The following is a 15,326-nucleotide window of genomic DNA, read 5'->3' as shown; positions in this document are numbered from 1 at the left end:
GTCTGTTTATCTCTGTATTCTCGTATGGACAGATTTTGACGGGAGTGGAACCTCTCTCTTTGCCTCTTCCTCTCTAAACACGTCAATATTCAGAGCCACATGAACACCTACCAACCATCTCATTGGGTGGGAATAATGTGTGAACCTTATAGGATGACATCCGTAGAGAATCAAGATAAACAACTGATAGTTCTGTAATCCGGAAGAATTCTCAAGACGTAATTATAGTGAGTGAAGTAAGTTAACCAACTTATTAGCCTTCCGGAGTATGTTGAAACAAAGTGTTAAAATGGGGTTTATTGAATTTCAAGACATGTCACAGAAGATTATGAAGCCCATGAAACACCACTTTAATGACGTTATTAACATGCGGATTAGGGCGTGGAGTATTTTTAACCAGTAATTAGAGTCACACTGTCTATGCACAGGGATGGGCTAAAATTACAAAATACAAATACAAAGTACAATTACAAAATACCATAAGATCAATGTATCGAAATAAACTACAAAATACTTGTATTTTGAGATGTATTTAATTGAAATACATGTATTTTGTATTTTCAAATACAGAAATACATTTGCAAGTAGCCGGCCCAAACAAATAAAATAAATAAAATAAAATCAAATTGAATTTGTAACATGAGCCAAATACAACAGTGAAATGCTTACTTACAAGCCCTTAACCAACAATGCAGTTTTAAGAAAAATACCTAAAACAATAAGAAATAAAAGTAACAAATAATTAAAGCGCAGCAGTAAAATAACAATAGCGAGGCTTATATACAAGGGGTACCGGTACAGAGTCAATGTGCGGGGGCACCGGTTAGTCAAGGTAATTGAGGTAATATGTACATGTAGGTAGAGTTATTAAAGTGACTATGCACAGATAATAAACAGGGAGTAGCAGCAGCGTAAAAGGGGGGGGGGGGCAATGCAAATAGTCTGGGTAGCCATTTGATTTGATGTTCAGGAGTCTTTTTGACTTGGTGGTAGAAGCTGTTTAGAATCCTCTTGGACCTAGACTTGGCACTCCGGTACCGCTTACCGTGCGGTAGCAGAGAGAACAGTTTATGACTAGGGTGGTTGGAATCTTTGACAATTGTTAGGGCCTTCCTCTGACACCGCCTGGTCCTAGATGGCAGGAAGCTTGGCCCCAGTGATGTACTGGGTACTGGGCCATACGCACTACCCTCTGTAGCATAGTGCAACAACATTCTCAGTAACAGTTACAGAAACATTTTTTACTTGCTATGACTGTGATATGTGATCTGTTCATCTACTTTAGTTGAATGCACTGACTGTAAATCACTCTGGATTAGAGTGTCTGCTAAATCAACAAAATGCAAATGTGAAAATAAACATACCAAAATTAACTGCAAAGCACACTGGGTATTACCATTTGCCTTGTTTTGGGGCGGAGCTCATTAGAGTAATACTCAGCATGAATTGCAATCATACTTCTTTAGATCTACAGTACCAGTCAAAAGTTTGGACACACCCACGCATTTAAGGGTTTTTCTTTATTTGTATTATTTTCTACATTGTAGAATAATAGTGAAGACATCAAAACTATGAAATAACACATATGGAATCATGTATATTCGGCGCCCGTGACAAATAAACTTTGATTTGATTTGGTATTTTACCAAATAGGACTATCTTCTGTATACCACCCCTACCTTGTCACAACACAACTGATTGGCTCAAACGCATGAAGAAGGAAAGAAATGACACATTAACTTTACACACCTGTTAATTGAAATGCATTCCAGTTGACTACCCCATGAAGCTGGTTGAAAGAATGCCACGATTGTGCAAAGCTGTCATCAAGGCAAAGTGTGGCAATTTGAAGAATCTCACATTTAAAATATATTTTGATTTGTTTAACACTTTTTTATTTAATACATGATTCCATATGTGCTATTTCATACTTGTGATGTCTTCACTATTATACTACAATGTAGGTGGTGAGTAGGTGTTTCCAAACTTTTGACATTTTTTGTACATTTACATTTAGTTAATTTAGCAGATGTGCTTAACATACCATAGTGCCATCAGACTTCTGAAACTAATGCAGGGTGAAAGGGGGCCACATAATTGTGACCTGCTATAAAAAAAAAATGGTACAGAAAAGTATTTTATTGAAATTACCAATTACAGCTCTCAAAAGTATCTTGTTACAAAATACATCGGATTGTAGTTCGGCCCAGTGTAATACAAATGACAAAATACTCAGAAGTTATTGAAATTCTTATTTCAAATACATGTAACAGAAATACTGACCATCTCTTTCTATGCATTTGAAGACACATTGGTTGTGGTCTGCAAATTCTATTTCAAAATAAATAAGCCTCCATGATGCTTTGAGAAAATGACATTTCAGTGTTATTTGTAAATGTGTCCTCTCAATATCCCTGAATGAAATGTATATATGGGGTTATTGAGGTGTTAATGTGTTGTTATAACCTTGGTTTCATATGGTTTATCAACTACAATAGATACCCTAGAGGACAGTATTATTCTCAAAAGTTGTTACTGTTGTGTTCCCAAACAGCATGTACATGTTCAGTCTTGCACTCCAGACATTTATACTGAACAAAAATATAAACGCAACATGCAACAATTTCAAGGATTTTACTGAGTTAAAGTTCATATAAAGAAATCAGTCTTTTGAAATAAATTCATTAGGCCCTAATCTATGGATTTCACATGACTGGGAATGCAGATATGCATTTGTTGGTCACAGATACCTTAAATTAAAAAGATACTGTACGTCCCTGGATCAGAAAACCAGTCAGTATCTGGTGTGAGCACCATTTGCCGCATGCAGCGCGAAACCTACCCTTCACAATAGAGTTGATCAGACTGTTGTTTGTGGCCTGTGGAATGTTGTCCCACTGTGCAAAGTTGCTGGATATTGTCGGGAACTGGAACACGCTGTTGGACACTTTGATCCAGAGGATCCCAAACATGCTCAATGGGTGAAGTGTCTGGTGAGAATGCAGGCCATAGAGGAACTGGGACATTTTCAGCTTCCAGGAATTGTGTACAGATCCTTGCGACATGGGGCCATGCATAACCATGCTGAAACATCAAATCAAATGTTATTGGTCACATACACATGGTTAGCAGATGTTAATGCGAGTGTAGTGAAATGCTTGTGCTTCTAGTTCCGACTATGCAGTAAAATCTAACAAGTAATCTAACAAATTCACAACAACTACCTTATACACACAATTCACACACATGTAAAGGGATGAATAAGAATATGTACATATAAATATATGGATGAGCGACGGAGGATGTGCTCTACCTTTACCTGCCTTGTGTTTGTGTAAATGACATTCCATATGTCCTATTTATATATGAAACCTGTACATATTCATTGAGAACTTTATAAATCACTGGATGTAAATGATTTGTTTGAGGCAAGATGCAGTAGATGGTATAGAGTACAGTATATAAATAAAAGATGAGTAATGTAGGATATGTAAACATTATTAAAGTGGCGTGATTTAAAGTGACTAGTGATACCTTTTATTAAGTCCATTTATTTAAGTGGCTAGAGATTTGAGTCATTATGTTGGCAGCAGCCACTCAATGTTAGTGATGGCTGTTTAACAGTCTGATGGCCTTGAGAGAGAAGCTGTTTTACAGTCTCTCGGTCCCAGCTTAGACACACCTGTACTGACCTCGCCTTCTGGATGATAGCAGGGTGAACAGGCAGTGGCTCGGGTGGTTGTTGTCCTTGATTATCTTTTTGGCCTTCCTGTGACATCGGGTGCTGTAGGTGTCCTGGAGGGCAGGTAGTTTGCCCCCGGTGAAGCGTTGTGCAGACCGCACTACCCTCTGGAGAGCCGTGTGGTTGAGGGCGGTGCAATTGCCATACCAGGCGGTTAAACAGCCCGACAGGATGCTCTCGATTGTGCAACATGAGACATGAGGTGATGGCGGCGGGTGAATGGCATGACAATGGCCTCCACTGCCCTGCACTCTTAGAAAAAAGGGTTCCAAAAGGGTTCAAAGAGGGATAGAAAGAGGGAGAGCGAGTTGCAGCCAATCAGACTATATAAATGTGGCTGTCTGTACCCTTCCAAAAATAAGGTATATGAGGTCTCAGCTGGAGAATCAGGTCCAATAATATGATGTATTGCTGGAGCAGGATAGTGCATCATTCAGTGTCTAATTGCCTCTAAGCTGTCTATTTGCAAGAGGAAATGAACATATTTGATTTGTCAGATTCTTGACTAAAGTCATTAAGGACAGTGTAAGTCATGGAAATTATGCTAAAGGAAATTGGTGCCACTTGATGATTACCAAATAATCACTGATGATTTGGCAAATGCACTCACATCACTTCATTTGCATATTTTATTCAACGCTAGTTCATCAACCATCACACTAAGTGAACACCACCAAAACGCCTCACTATCACTTGCCTCTCTCACCTGCTGCTGGCCATTTGAATTTACAGTATCCTTGAGGTGGCTAGGCTATGTAGCTTTTGCCCGTACAGTCAGGTAGCCCCACAAAGCACGGGCCTGTCACGTCGAATCAATCCCCCTCTCGATCTCTTCCTTTCTCAGGTGATGCGCGCACAAAAAGCACACCCGTCTGCGGCCGGAACCCTGTCTTCTGGCAGTCGGCTGTCCCCATGGTGGCCGCGACGACTCATCTTTCTGCTGACGTCCCGGTGTGGCGTTAGTTGCCAGCCCCAGCATTCTAAAAGGCCTGCCGTGGCCCGGAGGCATGGTAAAGCCTTGGTAACAGGCACAGCGCAGGTGCGTCTTGTTGTGCAATCAGCTTCTCTACGATTCAGACAGCAGCCTCAACTGGAGGCCTATCAACAAGGGAGGGTTGTAGTCGCGTCTGGAACTTTTTCGCTAATCCGCTAACGCTTTCTCTTTTCCCTCCTTATCTGCGTACAGTGGAGCCACATCTGATTCATTTGATCTCAACTTTCCCTTTTTTGTTGCTCTAATTAATACGGCACGTCTTGGGCACACTCAAGGTAATTAGCGTTGTTTTTCTCCAGCGACACACAGCAGATGGTGATTGAAAATAGAAGGATGAGTCGCTCAATCAGCCGCCATTTGTGTGTAACCATTAATTATCTAGGAGAAGTATCCACTCGTGGTCCCCAAAGTTGATAGTTTGTGGGGGGGGGGGGGGGGGGGGGGGGGGAGAAACTGTTCGTCTGTTGTTCATTACTCTTTGAAAGACAACTGTTGGAATGGGGAGTGTGTGATCATAATAGCACTGTCATAATCGTCTCCCCATCACTTGCCGCACGATAGACAGACGCATCTTGGAGGCCTATAGAAGGCAGTGGTGCTACTGAAACAGTTCTGGAGCCTTTGGAGCTAGAAATACTGTACAATATATATACTCTGTCAGTGCTAGTCGTGTGGTAGAGGCCAAAAACATAATAATATACTGCACCAAAATTATCATTTAATATGATCCAATGAGAACAATATGACCGTGGGCATCCTAGTTGTTAGCTCACATGACCATCATGGCACATCTTACCATGCCACAGATAGGATTAAAGAAGCAGACTCTTTTTGTATATGGCAACCGATGGGAGTTGCAACTCTTTGCCACCGGCTATGGGAATCATCAAGATGATATGATATTTCAGGCGAAGATAACAGTTAGCTTCTTCCACCGGTTTTGGCAAGACTCGTTGGAACTGGCAAGCACGGGTTACGCATGAGTAGAGCTCAAGGAACGCATACTTTTCCTGGTGACAAAGAGGGAACAGCACTGCTTATCAAATCCTCTAAAAATAAAACTTAAGGAGGGAGGAGAGTGGAGGTTTGGGGCTCAAGCTTAGGAAGTCTTGAAAGAAAACGTGAGGCAAGAGAACTGAGGAATCCAGGGACCTCGCCTCGCCTGCATCTCTTTGATGTCATTCAGTCATCGCTAACAGTTCACTAATCCTACTTCTTGGCACACTCTAATCCTGTTTTTTCTCCCCCTACTTCCCAGTCCTAATGGTGTCACTTAACTTGAATTATTATGATAGAATTATACAGGCAAGTGATTTAACTAGAATGCCAGTTTCACACTATTAGCGAGAAAAAATGTGTTCCCTCTGAGATGGAATTTTTCCAATGAATCATGTGCTTGCCCGAGAATAAACTGGTCCTGATACTAAATTACGGGTAGCATTACACATGTTCCACCCCACAGCCTTTAATGAACTAGTCTTGAGTAGTGTAATATTCTTATCAAGGTTTTCTTCCCCCCTTCCACCCTGACCTGCATATTTTGTATGTGAGAGGCAAAAAGGTGTGGGAAACATGTGAGAAACAAGGTGCTTGTTGTTAAAAACTCTACTGCCTTAAGGTCTCAATGACTTGACGGTTTATTTCAAAATAAAAGTTCAATGCGACTTTGATTAGACTTCATTCTATGCTCAAGTTTAATACGTCTACTTTAAAATGGTCAATTTTTTACTCCACAGAGCGTTTGGACGACAGTACCAACCCTAATACCAGTGCTACTCAATGAAGTGGAGGAAGGACAATGGCCGCCCCGCAACTCTAAATAGCATCTCCTGTTTGTCCTGGAGAGAACCAAAGCTGATCAAACCCCATTATCTGCAAGGCTTCCACTTACTGTTCCCTTGCTTTTTCCCTCCTCCCCTTCCCATCGCGATAGGATGGCCGACATGATCTGTTATGTGTTTTTTTATTATTAACCAGTAAGATAAGAACCTATCTGGATTGAGATTTCCAGGGACAGTTTCATTCTGTGGAAAGGGCAAGCAGAGACCTCCAGCTGGAGTGCTGCAGCTGAGCTGAAATGAAAGCTGGCCACCTCTTTTTCTCTGGGGCTAAACGGCAGCCCTTAATAAAAAACACAATCAGACCCCCAGCCTTAAAGTTGAATGCACATTCCTCCCACATTTCCCTACAAACCGGCAGAAAAAAAGGTTAGGGGGCTCGCAGTGAGAGGCCCAGCCACGAGGCCAACCTGCGAGCGATACAGTCCATAATGAGCAGCCCGTCGCATATCAACGAAGCAATCATCAGCTTGCCAGTACTCCGTCGGCCATTTTGTGACTTTAATGAATTTGTCCTCTCAACTTTTTTAATTAACTTGCAGAGTCATGGTGCGCTGGGCTAAAGTTGTAGACATAGATAACTAGGAGAATATATAGCATCGCTCAGGTGATAGGAATATCAAAGAGGGGAAAGCTGGGGTCTAATTAATTTCTTAGTGGTGGAGAGTGGTAGCTGAGGGAGAAGGATCCAACACTTGAAGGCATTGAAATGTTACATGAGTAGACTTTCATTTCATACAATCCATGATGCTAGAGAAACCTAATGCAGATATATATATATATATAGCTCTGTCAAACCTACAGTAAATACTAACTACTACAGGCAGTGTGGTCTCATGTCTAACATTGCACACAGTAAAACAGGTATGTTCATATATTCAGTTATAGCATAGAGGGTAGACCTCAAGGAAATACCATTACAGTCATACCGAATTAAATTGGTCACAATGATGCCTGACTAAGGGAAGTACACACTCTCACCATGACAATGAGAGAGGAAGCAGGAGGGATGAAGGTAAAGAAGAAAGTTACATGACAGGACAGTTCCCAGTGAGTTTCTTTCAAACACATTTCCCTTTATTGACATGTTGAGACTGATGAGAATTGCACATAAAAATAAAATTCACAAGAAAGTCATACAATAGGAACCACAAAAGGCATCGATAAGGACTTGGCAGAAGGCAACGTGGATAGGACACAAACAGGTAACAACCCAAAGCAACCCCCCCCCCCCCCCCCCCCCCCCCAACACACACACATACAGTATCTGCCTATAAACAGACACACACACGCTCACACTCGCACACATTATTGTCCTTCCAAAAGAAACATGATCACCCAACAAACGTTTAAGCAGTGGCGAATTCCTCAGTAGTTCACATTATTAAAGAGTCTGCCACAGGTGACATTTTGAGAACCATAAGGTGTTATAATATATTGCTACTCTAGGCGATTTACAAAGCGGATTTTTTTATTTATTACAATGATTAAAGCCACATCTATCAAATGGGACGCGACGCCATTACCCATGAGCTGTACAGAAAGAAAAAAAAAGATGTTGAAATACAGGTGAAGGGGGAAGTATTTCCCCCACTGATTTTTGCCTCTTTGCATCAGGAGAATTAGCTAGTTTTCATCTACACAGTCAATCTTAATGAAAGGTGGCCTGTGATCAGTGAAGCTTTCATACAAAAACGTCCTACGTCTTGTGATGGAGCCAGTTTTTTCTCGTTACTTGGCCCTCACTATAAACAGGATATTAATTAAACCAGAAAGTACAAGGTTACCTTTAATGTCACGTCGAAGGTGCTGTGATATCTGGACTGTGTGGCAGCATCGCCTAATGGAAAATGGGGCAGTAGCATGCAGTATTGAGTAGTTTCTCTAGGCTTATAGGATGTCATTCAAGTACTGCCATTCAGACAGGAGAGCCTGATAGCCGAAGTAGTTTGTGCTTTATCGGCTGTCATTTAATAGCCATGCGCTACACAGACAAATGTTTTGGTGCTAGGGTGCTTGTTGCTGAACACTACAGTCTTAACACTGTGTTTTCCATTGTATTAGTTTACATTTGTACAGTTGCCACAAGGTTCTACAGAAACACACAGACCCAAACTCACACTAAATGTGCAAACATGAGTGTTGACTGACTAGAACATACTGTAAGTGTTCTCTGTTGGGTGATAAGAGTCATGTGACCATGCTAAGAATGGAATGGAATCCCCGTATGTAGCCAGCGATTGGGTAATGGGTCGGATCTAAAACCACACAACAATATAAGCTAAAGTACAAGTTTGAAAAATAATTTATTGCTTTTTTAAATACTTTTTCTTTCATTTATATTATTATTAATTATTTTAGTAATTACTGTGAATAATGTCAATATTATCAGCATGTATATATATATTTTGAACATCAAATACAAGATCTTTAAAAAAAATTCTGGAAAGAAAATTGTAAACTTTTGTTTGGCATTCACATAATCAAGCGTGTGTGGAGCAACAAATCAGATTTGTACAGTGTGGTACAACAAAATACCTGCAAAATCATTTTATTGCTTCATGTTCTACTGTGTATAAAGGAAAATAATGTGGTAGACATTTTGCCATGGCTGCAAACCACTGTTGTGGAGACAGAAATCACTTGGACAATGAGCAGCATATCTCATCCCACTGTCAAGGAGATTATTAAGAATATTTTGATTGTTTCTGAAAGGCATAGAAAGAAATATTCCCACAAAACTGTTATTTATTGTACATCTTACCACTGATTGTAAATTAAATAACAAAAATCTAATAACAATATAAATAGCTAAAATGTGTGAGGTACACCATGTGACATGGGAACCATAAATATTTTTGATTCAAATATTAAAATAAATAGATAAATATGCATGGTTTATCCTGTTTGAACAGATTAAACATAGTAGTAGTCTTTCCTCAAAGAGGGTAAAATTATCAAAACAAGAACCATAAAAATCATTGAAATCAAAATGAGTTGATACATACTGATTGTTTCAGAAAGAATTCATTAAAAAATGGGGTTTGTTTTTTTACAATCATGAAAAAACACGTTAAAAATAAATTTTAGACTAGTTGTATAAGGAAAAACACTGAGAAACTTTAAACATAAAACTATAAATGGCTAACTTTTTCCCCCAACAAAATAAATGTAAAAAAAGGAGATTTGTTGACATGCTCCCTCGAAATGAGCCTCCAACACATTTTTTACAATCATGTCATCATGTCTTCTAAACTTCATGTAGGTGTACAATATGTTTCACATCATTGTAATAACTACAGATCGACATTCTTAATTAAGAAAATCTCTTCATCAAAAGGCTGCATTTTACAGTGCATAGCTGTAACAAATAAAGAACTTTGTCTGATATTTACACAAAAAAATACAACATATTTCGATCATATCTGTAAATACAGGGCTACATTTTTGTCCGAAAATGTAGACAGCATTGTTATCTCTCGTTAATAGTGTAACACCACATCCAAACACCAGATTTTTTTTAAAGAAAATAAAATCAGGCACAAAAAAAAGAAAAAGAAAAGCCTGAACAACCTGCACATTTTCACCACTCAAAGCATTTGTTGGGTGTTTGTAGTGCTTGGAGAGAAAAAATCTCATCAACGTCTTTGTCTTTCACTGACCGTTGTACAACAGTACAGCACACGCATCTGTACACAGGCTATGAGGATTCACTGGCTCACCCGGTACTGTCTCTTCCCAGCTTCTTCAGAAGCTATGTTCATGTAAACATCGTTGTTAATATACTTTATATATATATAGGTCTATATATAGAGATTCATCTTTATATACTCTCTTACGTAGAGTGTAAAACTTCTGGTAGTCTCGTAGTCAAAGGACAGAAACATTAGTGAGGTATCAAGACATCCCTCTTTGTAGACAGCAGGTGACAGGGCAACTGTTACCTTCTCAGGCTGCGCTGGGCCTCTTTCAGCAAGCTGTCGAAATCCATGGAGTCGTACTTGCTTTTAGTGGAGGCTGGATCAAAGTCGTCAGAATGGGAATCTGAAACGAGAGATGCATATTGACGTCAGTGTTAAGCAGACTAAGTGGTCTCCAATTCTTGGAGACCATTCTTCCAATTTCCTGGACACATAGAGCATAGTCCTGGACTAAAATGCATGGCAAGAATCTCCCTTGAAATACCTTTTAGTCCAGCACTAAGATGAATCTGTGTCCAGAACTGCCCCTAAATGTTTGACAAATTAAGTAATTGTGAATTAGTTATATTCTGAATACATCCATTTCAAAGGACGTTCAAACCATTTCACATAATCCTATAAAAAACTGTAAATCTGTATGACTTCATCATTTACCTCAGTGTTGGGCAGATATATACTCAGTCAGATCAAGTCATATCTGCATCTATGTCAAAGGCCTCATCTGAATCGGTTGCTTTTCAATAAGTCTGAAAGCTATCTGTACCCCCGTCCAATGTTTCATATCTCCCCACAAATTAGATGTTTAGACACCATTCATCTTTATATCATTCAAAGGCTCAGGGTGGAAAATAAAGCTTTTCTGATACTGAGCGACAAAATCGTCAAAACTGAGCGAGCTGTGGGGGCATTTATTTTGATTGGTCGGCGCGATAATAAATGTGTCTTATCTCTCGTGGCAGACAGCTTCAGAAATGGGGCCCCCACACGGGCGGCAGCACGCTTTGAGAGCTTGAGAAATGGGAATGACCATGGCATGCAGGAGATGCCAGGCGTGATCTAATGCTATGGCCAAGGGGTACGCCGCGCACCTTGAGGGATGACAAATACCCATGTGCACTACTTAGAACTAATGGACAGTCAAAAAAAAAATGAGACGAGACGAGATGGCCGGGCAAGATTGAGAGGAGGAACTGAGGCCGCTACTGCATGACATTATTTAAGTTCCCTCGCGTTGAACAGGAAGTATTTTCCTCTCCCTTTCTTTTATCCTACCCCCGTCATGAGCAGTTTGGGATAAACTGGTCTTTCTCTCTAAAAAAAGAGAGGAAGCAGAATGAAGGTCTTTCTTTTCTTTTCATCCCGAGACTGATTAGTAGTGTCAGTCGTCAATGTCTTTCCTCAAGGGCCTGGGATTAACGCATCGTCGCTGTACACTTCACAAACGTCCACTCCATGAATGCCACTGGTTTCAGGCCCGAGCCTCAGAAATAAACATTAACGTCTTTGTTCCTTTAAAGAACATTCCATGTTCTTTCCTCTGCTGTGACCGACTGACCTCCCAGTTCGCCCTGCATTAAACATTCCCCACCTCACGCTTTGTCGTGGAACGAATGTCGAGTGGAAAACAGGAGCAACTATACAAGCCCCACTTGGCATCTTAACCTCCATCATCAAATGGACCAAATGACACACAGACGAGCGTCCCATCTTGATGGACTGACTGACTCCGGCTATAGTGCTATTTAAACATCGCTCCCAGTGTCTACCGTCTGTTAATGATAGTGGGGCTATAGTAAAGATAGAGGATGGAAAAAGGAGGGATGGAGATCCCACTTTCTGTCCTGGTTTTCAACAGGCGTCTACGTAGGGAGAAGCCAAGATTTGTCTCAGTGCCTTGCATTATTTATCAAATGCGTCACCCGGCACTATAGCCGTGTCCTTCTGAACAATGAGTGCAGTCTTTCGGGCGTATACGCTTTCTTTTTTCTGTGCATGCACTTGTACGTTGTGTACCTTTTCCTCAGATTAATCGACTAGCTCTATCCGTGCTTTTAAGTCGCCGGCACTTTGTAGGGCTGCCGCCTTGAGGAGCCGACCCTGTGTCAGTGTCTGTGTCTAAAAGCATGAGGAAGAGAGTGCTGATTATTAGTCAATCAGGCCTCTGCTGTCAGGCTCGTTCCCTCCCTCCCTCCCTCCCTCCCTCCCTCCCTCCCTCCCTCCCTCCCTCCCTCCCTCGGTGGATGACACGCTGCTAGGTAACACAGCGAGGTCTTGCCTCTGTTGAACACCACAACAGCTGGCAACAGACGGAGGCTCATCCAGGAGGGAGGGGCTGAGGGGATTTAACCTTGCACCCCTCTTCCCTTCATCCCTCCCTCCCTCTCTCCTTCCATCTACCTACCTCTCTTTACCCTCCAGAGCATAAAATATACATGCCTGTATATAGGGTATCAAAACAAACCGCGGACAAGCTTTTAAAGGGCATCGTTCTCTTTCTTCCCAATTCCATACTTCTCGAGTATCGACTAAGTACAAAGATATAGGCTGTTCCAATGGAATGGAACAATGCCTCTCCATTCCTCGAGATATACTCCTATATGGGTGCCGGTTAAAGAGGATTTGTACATAGATTGACCCCTGAACTGTTTTTGCCCGTGATGACTGGAAGGTAGACTCTAACGCTTGAGGCAGGGTGGTAAGAGTAAAGATATGCTTTTTGGTTTTTAAAGGCATCATTTGAGCCTTTTTGCTTCCTGGCTTCCTGCCCCTCCCTTCCATCCTTCACTCCCTTTGACAGTCTGTGTGTATTAGCAGAAGCTCCAGGGTTATCCCGAGCAACAACAAAGCAGCACTTACCCAAGTCTGTATAATTCGATTTGCAGAACTGCTTTTGTCCACCGAAGCACAGCTCGAACTGGGGCTCGTTTGACCGGCGTAAGGTGTGTCCGTTTTCAAGGGCAGCGAAGGCGTCACAAGTGTAGCGGTAGGTGATGAAGCCAAAATTGTCCCTGCGGTCAAGAACAGAAAATGAAAAGTCAAACCAACAATGTCGGGTTCTCTTCTGGTAGCGGACATCCAGACTATTTATATGCAAAAGAGAAATCAATAAAAATGTATCTTTGGGGCTTTTTATAGGCTAGGGATAGATAGGATAACAGACATGACTGGAATGCAAAAAGCGCTCTCCTGCCCTGCGTCTACACCTGACTTTGACATAGAAGTCGATGCAAAGCCCAACGTTTTCTGTGTTCCACCTAACCCAGAGGGTAGAAATGAAAGGAACAATGTACTACAATGATTCCTATTACACCCCCCCCCCCCCATAAACCCAACACACAAACACACACATACACACGCATGCGAGCACACAGTCCCGGAGCCTTTACCCGTCATCTCTCAGGTTCACGGCACACTCTTCGATCTCGCCGAAGACTTCAAAGCGCCGCTTCAGCTCGGTCCGCGTGCTGTCGGACCTCAGTCTCCCCACGTACACCACCCGTCTCTCCTCCTGCTCATTAACGGAGAGAGAGGGAGATAGATTAAAGGAAGAGTATATTCTTCTCTTTTCTGCTTTTTCCTCCCCTTCAGGCCCACTTGGTGGCCGTAATGAACTACTCAGAACTCCCGATGGCGAGCGCTGACACGAGGCCACCCTTTTGTCACTTCGCTCTTGTTTTTTCCCCCGTTGATTGGTCGGGCTGTGCTAAATACCTCCTCTTATCTGATAGGACAGATTCATTATGGTCCCTTGTCTTTTTTCTTCTTTTTCCCCCCGGCCTTTATAGAACCGTATACTTTAAGACTATCAGAGGTTTGCTCTTCCTCTTTCGTTTTGTGGTCTGAGAACCTAAAATGAGTCAATGAGTTGTTTGGTATTACACAACTTAAGAAGCCTGTATCTGTAGTCAAAAGAGGATAAATGCATTTTTAAGTGTCCTTCAATTATGGGTAACTGTTGCACTAGAGAATTTGACCTCTCGCTTGGCTCTGAATATCAGACAATAAGCTGCCGCTACACATACACCATTAAAGAAACATGTACAAAACACCATTACTAAGAACAGGCCGTGGGGGAGAAAACACCATTACTAAGAACAGGCCGTGGGGGAGAAAACACCATTACTAAGAACAGGCCGTGGGGGAGAAAACACCATTACTAAGAACAGGCCGTGGGGGAGAAAACACCATTACTAAGAACAGGCCGTGGGGGAGAAAACACCATTACTAAGAACAGGCCGTGGGGGAGAAAACACCATTACTAAGAACAGGCCGTGGGGGAGAAAACACACTTTTCCACGAACCACAAAGGACACAAAGGTCACACCGGCATAATTTAGACCTACCGCACGAGGCTGCAATTATGGTTTTGGGAGCAATTTAATTGCATCTGCTAATCATATAATGCAGAACAAGCCTCTAGGCTGTTGTATCACTGGAATTATTTATTCACTCATTTACTTGCCATTACTGGGGCGAGTCTATAGAGATCCATTCAAATGTTGAGTGCTACCCCGGGGCCACTGGTAACTGATACATGTAAATCAGTCGCCTGGTAGTAAAACTCAAAGTTCACCTCCGCAAAGAACCTAGACTAAGGTTCTGTCCCAAATAGCACCCTATTCCCTACATAGTGCACTACTTTTGAGCAGAGCTTTATGGGCCCTGGTCAAAAGTTGTGCCCTAAACTCAGCAAAAAAAGAAACGGCCCTTTTTCAGGACCCTGTCTTTCAAAGATAATTCGTAAAAATCCAAATAACTTCACAGATCTTCATTTTAAACACTGTTTCCCATGCTTGTTCAATGAACCATAAACAATTAATGAACATGCACCTGTGCACCTCTTAACGGTCGTTAAGACACTAACAGCTTACAGACGGTAGGCAATTAAGGTCACAGTTATGAAAACTTAGGACAGTAAAGAGGCCTTTCTACTGACTCTGAAAAACACAAAAAGAAAGATGCCCAGGGTCCCTGCTCATCTGTGTGAATGTGCCTTAGGCATGCTGCAAGGAGGCAGGAGGACTGCAGATGTGGCCAGGGCAATAAATTGC

General features: G+C 41.7%; 1 protein-coding gene across 1 annotated transcript in view; it reads right to left on the bottom strand.

Annotated features, from left to right (window-relative positions):
* Nucleotides 1-8,863: 8,863 nt before the first annotated feature.
* LOC120049655 (peroxisome proliferator-activated receptor gamma coactivator 1-alpha-like) overlaps nucleotides 8,864-15,326 on the bottom strand; it is a 60,545-nt gene continuing 54,082 nt past the window's right edge. Inside the window, exons 11-13 of the mRNA XM_038995990.1 lie at nucleotides 13,662-13,783; nucleotides 13,132-13,283; nucleotides 8,864-10,618 (exon numbers count right to left, since the gene is read on the bottom strand). Coding sequence (XP_038851918.1) covers nucleotides 10,515-10,618; nucleotides 13,132-13,283; nucleotides 13,662-13,783 — 378 coding nt within the window. The 3' untranslated portion in view covers nucleotides 8,864-10,514. The remainder of the gene's footprint in view (nucleotides 10,619-13,131; nucleotides 13,284-13,661; nucleotides 13,784-15,326) is intronic.

The sequence above is a fragment of the Salvelinus namaycush genome, chromosome 6, assembly GCF_016432855.1.
Source record: "Salvelinus namaycush isolate Seneca chromosome 6, SaNama_1.0, whole genome shotgun sequence".
In the NCBI taxonomy this organism is placed as follows: domain Eukaryota; kingdom Metazoa; phylum Chordata; class Actinopteri; order Salmoniformes; family Salmonidae; genus Salvelinus; species Salvelinus namaycush.
The sequence above is the reverse complement of the archived record's forward strand: the minus strand, read 5'-3'. Positions and strand labels throughout refer to the sequence as shown.